The following is a 13,520-nucleotide window of genomic DNA, read 5'->3' on the forward strand; positions in this document are numbered from 1 at the left end:
ATGTTGCACCCACGAAGTATGGACTATGGAAAGTGCCAAACCTTATGGAATATTAGAATTTGGAATATGATTCACGCTTTGATCTCTTCGCCTGAAATAAGGTGCTTTGGTTTTATAAACTAAGCGATATTCGTGTGTGTGAATATATCAGACTCGATTCTCTGTTTTTTCTTTTAAGATGGAAGATTGTTTTTTTTTTTTTTTTTCCTTTTCAGATGGTAGATTTTTTTTTTTGTTTAGATGGTAGTTTTATTATTTTTTTTATAAAAAAAAGACAAAATTGAGAGGGATATTTTGGAAAAGTGAAATTTATCACTCAAAACCCCTTTCACTTCATATATAGGATTAGATTTATCAGATCGTTTCAACGAATATTTTTCAAATTTATATCTTATAATTTTCATAGTTTTTACAAATATTAAATTAAAGGTGCATGACAATAATACGAAACTAAAAATTTAATTATCTAATCTTATTTTAACCAAAATAAGGTAAAGTGAACAAAACTTAAGTTAAACATGGGCAGCGTGTTATGACTACGAGTATATAGTGGTATAAGATTATGTAATTAGTTGATGATGATTATTATTGTAAAATGATGAGAAATTAGGAGGTTTATAGGTAAGGTAAAGAGCCACGTGTCAAGATATGAACCCTGTGTCGTAGCTCAACAGAAGTACCAGGACGAAATAATTAACGAAAGCGGGAAAATTCCATGAGATATTCCTCCTACCAGCTTATCGTCTACCAAGTGTTCGTTCCTTTGTCTGAGTGAGGAGAGAGAAACTTCAACACACCACAATTTATACTTTCCAATTATTTCTGCATTTTTAGGATGATTTGACATTTTCGAAGTTTCAAGCTTTTTCAATTCTGCAATTTTTTGCCGGTAATTATGGCAATCGGCGGCGTTATCTCCAATCGCTCCTTCACTTCTTTTCTCTCTCCTGGTAATTTCCCCTAATTCATCGTTTTTTGAGTCAATTTTGATTTTTTTTTTATACTTTAGCTGATTCAATTTGGATATGGAGTACTTCGTTTATTAGTATTATTGTTAATTTGAGTTTTTTTTGGAAATGGAATTTGCTTAATTTTGTCATTTGTTTGAGACCCGTGGCTAATTGCGGTGCCGCGTTTATTATCTGAACTTATCCGAACTTATTTTTAGTATAATAAGTGGAAATAAGGTGAACGGAATGTAACTTTATAATACAGTAATACTCCGCACTTACTAAGATTGTCTGCAACAATGAGTAATGACCTGATGAAGAATCTAGAAGGGACGGATTTTTCGAGGGGAAGATAATGTGATTTTATTTAGATGCAGAGTTATGACATGCATTGGTATTGCTGAATTGAGGTTGTTTTTGGAGTTGACTTACTAAACTGTTTTGAAATTTTGAGTTGTTTCCTTTCTGATATCCGCAAATTGCGGGTAAGGCTGATGGTGGAATGCATGTTGGGTGGTTGTTGATAATTTCGGTTAATTAGTTAGTATTTGAAGTTTAAGTTGTGGAACTAATGCTCGATTAACGATTGGTTAGAGTAAGGTTGCGTACATTTGAACTCTTGAACCACAAGCCTAGACTTAGTGTTGTTACTTGTTAGAGAGTTTCGTGCGGGGTTGAAGGAAAAGAATTAGCGAAAGTGCAAAAGTGTTGACTCATGGTTTTATATACTCCACGTATGAAATTATTAATTGTGTTGACTAAGCTGACAGGAAAACGGCCTAAAGTTTCTATTTTGGCAACATTTAGTAAACTAAGGCACTTAATAAATTATCCAAACATTACACGTATAGCATAAGTGCATATGCATAACCTATTAAGGGATAATGTAGTTTGTTTGTCAATTGGATAATGTCTGAAGAGTTGGGTTTTATAAAATAACGATCTTTTTGTCTTTCGAATGAGCTTTGTTGAGCTGCAATATGCTTTATGATTGTCTTAGCACCTTACAACATGGTTAGATTGGGTTTGTATTGGAGCATTGAATTAGATATATGAATGTAATGTATCTGTTGTTTAGAGAAGTTTAGCTTGGTAAAGAATTGAGATAGTAACTATGTTTTTGATAGCTTTTGTTATACAAATCCTTCATAGTCTTTCTATTTTGCAGGTAACGTATGTCAGAAAAGAAATGATGTAGTGCATCTCAAGAAAGAGGATTTTGGATCTTCCATTGGGCTATGCGGACAGGGGAGATTGCTGAACAAAACATCTCACCGCCTGACTAAGAACTGTCTTACTTCTAAATGTTCGCATTGCTCACTTGTATGCATTATAAATGCTTCGGACTCCAGGAATTCTAAGCATGCCAGGACAACTTATGATAATAATTTGTTTTCTCCCTTTCGTCATGCACATGAGCACTTTCGTGCTCCAAGCTCTATCAAAAGGGTTAGAAGAGTATCCAGAAGCCCCATCTCTTCTAAATCCTGCTGCAAAAGCGGTACATTGGTGCCTTCAGGACCAGTGGATAAGTTTCTTGTGGACAACAGTAAGTCGCCGATATCCAAATTTGTGGGTGACAATGGGGTCCGTGCTTATTACAAGTCTGAGGAATTTGACATAACTGAAGGGGCCTTTGATTCACTGAGGCCGTCTGAGGGAGCAGGCGAAGTTGTTTTACCAGACAAAAGTGCACCAAAGACAGCTCAGTTACCAAAGCGCTGGGTTGTTGTGTTGCTTTGTTTTGCAGCATTTCTATTATGCAACATGGATCGTGTGAGTTGTTCTCCTATTTATCCTGCTGTAGTTGTCTGCCTGGATATTGCCTATGTATATCCAGCTATATATGTGGCATAAAATTAAGCTTTAGCCTAATTTAAAATGGCTTCTGCAGGTAAATATGAGTATTGCAATTCTTCCAATGTCCAAGGAGTTCGGTTGGAATAGCACAACTGTTGGTCTGATTCAATCATCCTTCTTTTGGGGATATCTTCTTACTCAGGTTTAGCTCTAGTGCTCAATTAATCAACATTCTGTTTAATGTGTCTCATTATGGAAAACTATCTAGTCATAGTATGTTATTTTGATTTTGATGTTAAGGCACAAAGATTTAAGTGAAATCTTTGTCCACCGTTGATGCTCTCATATAGGTAATTCACATTTATAAGGGAATGTGTTCATCATAGGAAAATGCCATTATGGTTTAGGAAAATGCCATTATGGTTGAGAATATTATATCAACAGTCCAATTACTTTTCCAGTGTACCAAGAAGGATAAACGTATTGGCAACATGTCTGTTTCAGTTCTGACGCCTTGCTTTCTAGGTAATTTGTTCTGTTCCTTAGTTTAAGAAGATAATGTACCTAAGAAGTAAGCTAGAAACAGAAATCGGTTGATTATGCTGGCTTGAGCAGTATTTCAGGGAAATTTGATCCAAGAAAATTCTTTTAACTGGACCATTTATATCTATGGAGTTGCTGAATACCAATGGCACATTTTTATTCTCATAGCTTGAATATTGTTCCCACTGGGTTGACTTTTTTTTATTATTCAGGCCATGGTATTAAATTCACATTATAGTATGACTGCAAAATTGGGGTATTTGATGAATTAATTATGTTTATTTTTCCACTTTACTATGTTCATTGAACTCGTCATGTCGGTTATTGCCCATGCATAAACAAGTTTAATCAAGCAATCAATATCATAAGCTGTTATCCCTTTTCTAACATATTCTATGCATCTCCTGATTCCCAGATTGCTGGAGGTATATGGGCAGATAAGGTGGGTGGGAAGCTTGTTTTGGGTTTTGGAGTAATTTGGTGGTCTATAGCCACAGTATTGACTCCTATTGCTGCAAAAATAAGCCTGCCTTGCTTACTCATCATGCGCGCGTTTATGGGGATTGGTGAGGTTGGCCCATATCTCTTATAAATCTTTGTGCTATTAAGATTCAATGCATCTAAATTATAATTTTGATAGTGCTATTATCTGTGTGTCTATTGTACAATGCATGCTAAGTTGTAGATTCTTAGCTTTAGGCCTTGGGCAATGCCTTCACAGGTTATACAGGGAATACCGCTAGTCTTTCTTGAAACTGGATTATGATGATGTGGTACTTGGTTTTTATGGATCTTAGTTATGACTGTAATTTGAGAAATACTTTGCATCATTGCTACAACATGTATGGAGTACTGGATATGTTTTGGCAGTAAGAATGTGTACTTTAGGCCTATGAGCAAATGTAAGCTTTAACTTGGCTGTGTACTCATTTAGAAATTATGAATGGTATTTGGCCATATGGCTTGTTTGTAGCTAGTATAAATAGGTGATATACAGATGTATATAATTCTGCCCAAAATAAAAACAACTCTCTGCAATGATTCCGTGTAATACAGGCTTTGAGCAAGTTTTCAACTTAAGGATCCTTATGTTTCCTACTTGCCAGATCTTCAATAGGCAGCTGAAAACATTTTGTTTGTCAAAGTTGATGTAGATAGAATAACTGATTCTTCTCTGAACACTTTTTTGATGTATGAATTCTAGACACCATCAACAAAGCCCAATTAAATCCTAATACTAAAAGCATAAAAGCATGAGAGGGAATTGGGTGTGCCACTTTTGCACATTCTTCTTTTTCTTTTTCTTATCTTCAATTCCTATTTAAATGAACTCTCTGCCTCCTTACTCTGTATATCTGTCGATCAAGACATTGTTTCATGTTCCAGGGTGTTGCTATGCCTGCTATGAATAACATGATCTCAAAATGGATTCCAGTATCTGAGCGAAGCAGAGCACTATCCTTGGTATACAGTGGCATGTATCTAGGCTCTGTGACAGGATTGGCCTTTTCACCAATTTTGATCCACAAGTTTGGCTGGCCTTCGGTGTTTTACTCCTTTGGCTCACTTGGAAGCATCTGGTTTGCATTATGGCTTGCCAAGGTAAACACACTTTTTTCTTATTACATCAATCACCTCTATATTGGATTCATAAACTTTTAGTTGCATGAGTTTCATGTATATCTGCAAAAGACATAATGATTTTCATGCTATAACTGCTACCATCACTGTCTATAGCGATTTATGCCCTGTGAATATGCTTTACATCACAGGTTCAATGCCTATCCTTTGTATAATGATTTAGATTGTAATTTGAATATCAATATCCTGCTGTAGTCTTTTTATTTTCAATTTCATGTCACTGTTGATGAAAGTAAACTTCAGAATTTAGTTGAATATCTTTTATAATCACCATTGTTTCCCTTTTCTCTTCCATACTCATGTTTGCATGTTGCTTAACTTGTATTTATTGAACAAGTGAGATGAAATATGCACTGCTGAATTTCATTGAAACTTTCATATATGTGTTTGGGTTTTCCTAGGCATGTCACCCATCAGTGTATGAACTAAGTGCTCGAGAAACAAAGGTTCATCTTGTGAGGCACATGATCCTTAAATGCAAATGGCACTAACATTGCATTTAGCAAAACGCATGTAAAATGCTTAAACTCATACTCATGAGTCATGACCACTTCCCCAAAGCCTTGAATGAGGCCCCACCTACACAGGGTGAGTGAGGTCCAATGTAATCAGCCAGAGAGTTATTTCATCATTACCTTATTATTGCAACTTTGTGGAAAAAAGAGTGCGAAAAAAATTGATGAAGCCATTTTGGTCTAATTACATTTTTCCTTTCCTTTCTATTTTGTCACGTGTCACTGAAAATGAAATTGTGTAAAAGGTGTGGTGTATTGCACTTCAGAATTCTGTGTAATAAAATAAATTACATTTTTCTTTGCCTTTTCACAGGCACGTAGTACACCAACAGACGATCCAGAACTTAGTCCCCAGGAGAAAAGGTTTATCATGGAAGGCAGCATAGCCGAGGAGCCTGTCACTGTCATTCCCTGGAAATTAATTTTATCAAAACCTGCAGTCTGGGCTCTTATAGTTTCCCACTTTTGCCACAATTGGGGTACATTTATTCTTCTGACATGGATGCCAACGTATTATAATCAGGTATTGGTTATTTCTAATATTAGTTAAATATGTAAATATTTATTTCCCTGTGAAGTTGTCTATCATTTGGATTCCTGCTTCTTGTTATCGGGGAGTAATTCTGATGCTTTTGTGATCCATTCATATGACAGTTCTTAGAAATTAAGACTGGAAATTTTATCTTACTACTTTTTTTTCTTCTCAAAAAGTCAGAATCCTAGTGTATTGACATGTTCAAAGGCTTTCATGGTCTGACTCAGCTACTTATGTCAGGTGTTGAAGTTCAACCTTATGGAATCTGGGCTGTTCTGTGTACTTCCATGGTTTACTATGGCTGTGTTTGCAAATATAGGAGGCTGGATTGCTGATACTCTTATCAGCAGAGGCCTCACTGTTACTTCCGTTCGTAAGGTATGCATGATACTTACATGATAGATGCTATATTTACATATGTTTTCTGTCATTGTTATAGCTGGATTCTTTGAGTGGTAGAATCTGAAGATAGAGTATAATAATTAGCTGTTTAGCAAGTATATGTATATACCTTTGTTTAATTTCTGTACCTTAGAAACCTTACCATGCTTGTACTATAAGTTTCTGAATGTCGCAACAACTACTTGGATTGACAGTTGATATTCATAACCTATGTTACTGCCCATTCATCTTTGTCGCTCTAGCTTGGATAAAAAAAATTCATTGAGTTTAGGGTATGATGACCAGAGCAGCTTTAAAGAATGTATTTCTCTAATTTTGTACTCAGTATAATTTGAAGAACCCACCTGCTATTTTGTAAGTGAAGAATGTAATTTAAGATGACAAAGATGTCATGATATACATCTGTTTATACATTAGAAGCAGGTTTGATTTTTCTTTCTTTTTTTAGCAGAGTTGTTATTTCATGGCATAATTTTCTTGTTGGAACAATTTTTTAAAATTTTTATCTAAATTTTTTTTAATGCTATTATGATACATCTATAGGCATAGAGCTTGTTGAGGATATAGAATGTGAACAACTGAACTTTATGCTTCGTGGTGGATTGGTTTTCTCTAAGGCTTTTAGCATCTCTTTGCAGATCATGCAAACTATTGGATTTATTGGCCCAGCTATCTCTCTTTCAGTACTAAGTCAAGTCAGGACCCCTGCTTTAGCTGTACTCTGCATGGCATGCAGTCAGGTATATGCTTTCTCCAAAAGACTTGCAAGAACTATTCTTCTTGCAAGTTACTTATTATAGATTCATATGGCATGGCAGAGCCCTTTTCTTCAATTTGTACAGTTTGTAGTATCTGTTTATTGGTTTTTCAAGAATATGAAAATGAAAATAACATTACACACTTGTGATGGATGACAGGGATCAGATGCGTTCTCACAATCTGGATTGTATTCCAACCACCAAGACATTGGGCCTCGATATTCTGTAAGTTTATTTGATCTTTCTTTGATCCCCATCCATTGAGATGTGTAAGATGTTTGAATTTGATACAGTGTTATCAAGTACAAACTAATCCTTGAGATGTATGCTTTGTCTCAAGAGTACCTCTGAACCCACAAGTGTAGTAAATTAGTAGTAGGTGGCCATAGGCATTGTGGTGGTTTTCTGGATCTGCAGGAGACTCGAAGTGGCCCTATTGAACTTCCTTTCCATCAATTGGTGGCAATGGGAGTTGACTCCTGTCTCAAGAGTGTTCTAATCGACTCCCAAGTTCCATACATTAGCTTGGGCATGTCAATTTCGGCTCCTTTAGTTCCTCAATATGCTTAGTCAAGGCATACCCCAGGGATCAATACATGCCACCCTTGCTCAGGAGTACCTCCTAAGTCCCAAGTCCTAGTTGACAGAACTACTTAAGTCTAAGTAACCCATGCAACATCACGTCAGGGATTCTGTTCCATCCTTGACAAGTATGTCACCCTTGTTCTGTGGAAAGTTGGTACAATGTAAACTTGGTCTCTAGTAAACATTCTGCTGCTGTCATTCTGAAGTCCTCATATTTGTCTTGTTTTCTTATCCCTCTTATATCTCTTTGCCAAGTTCAACCCTCGATAATCCTAAACTATGCTCTTTCGTTAATTAAAAATCCCAATTTAAAACTGCAGGGTGTATTGCTTGGGTTGTCTAACACAGCAGGTGTTCTTGCTGGAGTCCTAGGTACAGCTGCCACTGGATTCATCCTCCAACGAGGTATATACATTCTTCTGTACTCTTTTCTGTATACTAAACCCCTGAACTTCCTCAGACTGACTGTTTATTGATGAATTTGGTTGATAGGCTCCTGGGATGACGTGTTTAAGGTGTCAATAGCATTATACCTTGTTGGGACTATAGTATGGAATTTATTTGCAACTGGAGAGAAAATCCTGGAATGAAAGGGCAGTAAAAGGATACAAGAAGGATAGGCCTTTTCTGAATCTGCAGTCTTCCACGGTACTTGTTATCTATTCCGGAAATGATGAAACGGTCGATCACCGCACTATAGATAAGGATATTGTGATCGAGGAAAGTGTACGTTGATTTGGCAACAATAGGTACTCTTTGACCCTTCTTAAGACTGGAGCAAGAGTCAGCATGGATTACTGTGATTTCTAATTTTGTTATATTTCAACCTTCGTAGTTTAAGAAAAATTTTGAGGAAGATGATGCCTCATGGAACTTTGATAAAAAGATCAAAATATTGAAGTCCTTTTTCTGTATTAGCATAAAGTCCCTATATTAGGTGAAAGGAGAAAATTGTTAGAAGAAGACCAACATGTAATTGCTTAGAGAAAAAGCCTGTTATAAACGTATAATATATGAATGTAGCTCTTTCTTTTTCTGCTTGTGTCCCTCTCATTATCTCTGCATCTTGTTTGTTGTTCGTGCTTACTTTTATTATGTCATTTTGAAGAGAAATGAGGCGATCAATCCTCTTTCTAACCCGAACCAAACTCAACCTAAAGAAAGGGCAAAATCTAACCTTAGATTCATATTTGAACTCATTCTCATACAGTCATATTCATCAGTCTCAAAGTCCGAGTAACAGAGTTGCATACTGAACATAAGATCTTGGATTAGACAGTCTGATCAGAATCGCCTGCTCAGATCGTCTGACTCAAGTTTCTGTACGCAAGCAAGAATTAAGTAATGCAATTCATTTACCTGTCTCATCTTTCCATGTCTTTTGTTTAATACAAGGATTGAAAACTTTCATACAAGTATTGTTCCCCTAATAAGTGGGAAGCCAACAAGAATATCTCCACGACATTAACCAGAAACTGTTATTATAATACTTAGTCTAAAAGAAGACAGAAAAAGTGTAAATGTCATGAAGAATGAAAATTAGACTTCATTATTGCTTCAAATATTATATTGTAATTACAAAATGTCAATAAACAAATTAAACCAAAATTGAAAAAGAATTGCCTGAACAAATGTTTCTAAGGGGTGCCCTACGATCGTAGGGTAGTTGGCCCAAAATACACAGGACTATAAATGCCCTCTGAAATCTGAATACAAAATTACAAGTTTTCCATGAATTACAACACCAAACAGCTGTAACAAAGCAAGCCCCTTTAATTCCTCAGTAATTATTCAAACTCTTGTTGCGTGTGATTGATTCATCCGCTGCTAACATATTAATTGTAACGTACCTTTCTATCTTCCCTTAAAATTGAGCCATACTTTCATTTACTGCAGTAAAAACCCTGAATTCTGCTGTTATCTGACAGTTAATTTTCTTTCTCCTGCTTCATATTTGCAATTACTTGGGTTAAGTCCCTTTGGTGCACATCCACCTTAAGCCCATGCTTCATGAACAATGTCATTGACATCTTTTGCTCCACCTTATGCCCTGGCGCCACGGCCAATCGGTGGCGGAGCAAAACTGAGGCCGCCACCGATTTCATCTGTAGGTAAGCCAAATCCTTTCCTAGGCAAATTCTTGGCCCTGCATTGAAAGCCACAAACTTGAAGTGATCATGCATGATGAACTTTGTACCATCAGGGGATAACCACCTTTCTGGCTTGAACTCTAAGCAGTCCTCTCCCCATGTGCTCTGCATCCTCCCTGCAGAGTATATCGAGTACGATATCGATGAGCCTGCTGGCACGAATGTGCCATCAGGCAACACGTCGTCAGCCACCACATGTTTCGAGTCCTCCGGGACTGAAGGGTATAACCGTAGGGTCTCTGACAATGCTGCCTTCAGGTACACAAGACGGTCCACCTCCTCGAAATCCAACGGCTCATCCACCCATTTTGCCATGTCAGCGCCACGTGTTTCCGTCAGGACAGTGCATATCTCAAGCAACACCTTCTCTTCAACTCTGGGATTCTGTATGACCAACCAGAAGAACCAGCTCAGCGCCACAGAGGACGTGTCACGTCCAGCTAGGATAAAGTTCAATGCCACGTGTTGCAGGAACTTATCCGAGTAGGATGAGTATTCCTTCCTCTTCATGAACCTAGAGAGCAGATCATCATAGTCCTTTTGCCGGTTCATCAACTCTTCCTTACGCTTATCTATGACTTCAGACAAGTAATCATCTATCTTAACAAGGCTTCGGCTCAAGCTAACTTCTAGCCCAAGCCGGAGCCACTTCTTAAGCCTCCATATGATCTCCGGGAACACGAACCGTTGGAGGCATGCTTCCGTGGCCCGGTCAAAAGCGTTTGCAAATCCATTTTCCGGTAACCCTGGCACAAGAGTGTGAGGGTCACCACCAAAAGCCAAACCACAAATATTGTCAAAAGTAAGCCGAAGCATGAGGTCCTGCATATCAACTGGTTTAGCTTCACTCTGAGCCGTCTTGAGGATGGGGCACAACCGTCTATGGATGGCTCGGTTGACCCACCGAGCCATGGCTTGGCGGAGGGTTCGAGTGGTGAACTCGAGCGCGGCCGTCTTCCTTTGGAAAAGCCATGTATCACCATCAGAGTTAAAAATTCCAAACCCAAGTAAATCATGAAACACAGCTTGCCAAGTTGGACCCTTTGGGTAGTTATCAAACCGGGTCTTGAGTATATGCTCTAGATTCCTTGGATCACAAGTAACCGTAACAAGACCTTGCTTCCGAGCCAAGAAAGGTACGGCACAGATGCAAGTTTGGTACGTACCACCACACGCGCGGAGATTATCAGCCATCCAATCATGCATCCTCTCAAAATTCTCGATCAAGCCGGGGAGGCTGCCCAACAAGGGCCAGACACGTGGACCCCGTAGTGACCGTGATATGAAGGTGAACCATAGCAAGTAACATGTAATGGCAGTAAACAATAGCAATGCTACATAAATATCCATTTTTTTAAGTACAAGATTTCTTGTATAACTAGCCTAAGAGGTAAACCAAATGTATAAGAAAACAGAAAATGTAGGTTTACTTGAAGAGATTATTTTTCCCTTACAATTAAACAAAACATAACTTTTAAAGAAATCCTCAAATTTTGGCTGCTTCTCTTAAGCATCAAACTTTACCAAAAAAAAACCATGAAAATGCTCAATAATCTTCTTTTCTTGGTTTAATCTTCACATAACATCATCAATTTTGGCATGCAAGTCACTTTCTTACTTCTTAGCTTGCTAGAGTCCTGAAAATAAAGAACAAGAAAAAAACAAAAAACAAAAAAATGCAAGAAAAATGAGGAAAAAATGGAAAGAAAAGAAGGTAATAAAGAGAAAAACAGGGGAAAAACAGAGAGCTAGAAAGAGATAGATTATTATGAGATGAGAGAGGGAGAATAAGAAGAAGAAAATATATAAGAAAAGTGGTAGGTAATAAATTAAAAAGACAGAGCAATTACTAAGGCCAGTTGTAGTTCTTAAATTAAATTCACCCACTTTCTTCCTTCTCTTATTATGTCTCACACAAGAGAACTTGATGTGTTTAAGTTGTAACTAGTAACCATTTTTCTGCACCCCTATTAATGGAAAAGTGCCAACAAGAGGGGGAGAGGGAGCGTGGTGGAGGTGTTGAAATTATTGTGTCACAAAAAAGCTACGTAGTGGTAGTAGCGACAATTATTATAGCGGTAAAGAAAAACACGGGTAGAGAGGAATTAAACTGCACGAATGAGTAACACTATCTTGTTTATTATTAGCCACCTAACAAGGTAATAAGGTCAAATTTTGAATTTTTAAAGGGTCTGTCATTTTTTCTCCTTACTCGTTTTTGCTACCTTATTAACGTGTCTAGTTTATTAAGGGTAATATGACATTTTATTATTATATGTTACATGTTTAACATGTAGTTCTACTTACTAGGTGAAAAATTAATAAAAAGAGAAAGAGTGAAGCATCATACCTCAAAGGCTCAAAAACATAACATGAACCCTCCTTTGTCTTCTTTATCAATGCCTTTTCCACCTAACTTCAGCAGAGCTTTTAAGTTGATGCATTCAATGGAAAGAGAGAGAGAGAAAGAGAAGATATTTATTGTGATTAGTTGAGAAACTAGCCCACACTCTATTATGTTTGATTCCAAATATTTAAGGAACTAAAAAGATAAATAGAGAGACAAAAGAAGTGTAATCTTTAACACACACAATTTAAGGTTTAACAAAGCTATATGACTAGATTAGTTGCTTGATAACAACAATTAATAGTTCCTTCGAGCTCACGATATCACAAATCGATCAAAGAAGAAAGAAACTTAATACGAATTAAGAAATGGGGTTAGTGTGTAATCGTGGTTTCGAGGGAGTACTTAATCAAGTAATTTTGTGGTGATTATGGAAAAGAAATTAAGGTGGAAGATGAATTTAAGAAGAGATGAGAAGATAGGTCAGGGTTGGGTGAGCAACCCAACCACAATTTAAAGTTTCGTGTAAGATTTTTATGTAAGAGATTCCAATCTAGCTATCCTTTACTTTGCAACAAAATGAGTGTCATAACTCTTTAACAGTCAACGCCTTCTTCTTGATGAATATAAATGATTGTGATGAATTATATTGAGGGACAGTCCAAATGCATGGTAACAAAATAAATTTAACCCAAAGTTTTTATATTCATGAAAACTAAGTTGGGTTTACCATCTATACCAGATTAGTGGAAAAACACACACATTTATAGGTTGCCTGTTTAATATGTAGCTCAGTAGCTGTCTAACACCCTACCTAAAGTATGCTTAGTTAAACAAGTATTTGAATGATGTTGTTGACTAGTGTTTTTTATTGGATGTGCAATGTTTTAGGATCTTAAACAAGGTTCTTAAATGTAAGTTTGTAAAAGTTTGCTAAGAACTGCTTTGAATTTGTCTAAGAAGTCGACCGAATACAAACAAATTCAAGCTCAAAACCACTTGTATAATATGGTATCTAAAAGTCTAAAACTAATCTAATTGACCTATATGACATAATTAGTCATCTTTTCATCTCTTCAATACTCAACCCCAAAAAAGACAAATTAATCGTCGTCTAATCATAAGAGATATTATGAGTAATAACAAGTATCAACGTCGAAAATTCAATGATCACTAAACAATATGAACTTCAGACTTTTCTATGAGCGCCACCAAACTTTACATGATTTTGTGCAAATGTGATTATCGTCAGCTTTGATTAATACCAATTCCATACTTAATAACACCTTAATAC

At 36.8% G+C, this 13,520-nt stretch overlaps 1 protein-coding gene and 1 pseudogene across 1 annotated transcript; one reads left to right on the top strand and one right to left on the bottom strand.

Annotated features, from left to right (window-relative positions):
- The first annotated feature begins 708 nt into the window (after positions 1 to 708).
- LOC145613251 (ascorbate transporter, chloroplastic-like) lies at positions 709 to 8,769 on the top strand. The gene is made up of 11 exons (XM_081668324.1): positions 709 to 950; positions 2,119 to 2,726; positions 2,845 to 2,952; positions 3,709 to 3,864; positions 4,680 to 4,895; positions 5,763 to 5,972; positions 6,225 to 6,362; positions 7,025 to 7,126; positions 7,304 to 7,369; positions 8,050 to 8,134; positions 8,222 to 8,769. Exons 1-11 carry the CDS (start codon positions 896 to 898, stop codon positions 8,317 to 8,319), a joined length of 1,842 nt encoding a protein of 613 aa, XP_081524450.1. The 5' UTR covers positions 709 to 895; the 3' UTR covers positions 8,320 to 8,769.
- Positions 8,770 to 9,274: 505 nt separating this feature from the next.
- Positions 9,275 to 11,795, bottom strand: LOC145614320 (cytochrome P450 86A8 pseudogene; annotated as a pseudogene).
- Positions 11,796 to 13,520: the final 1,725 nt, after the last annotated feature.

Source organism: Chenopodium album, chromosome 25 (genome assembly GCF_948465745.1).
Source record: "Chenopodium album chromosome 25, dcCheAlbu1.1, whole genome shotgun sequence".
Classification (NCBI taxonomy): Eukaryota; Viridiplantae; Streptophyta; class Magnoliopsida; order Caryophyllales; family Amaranthaceae; genus Chenopodium; species Chenopodium album.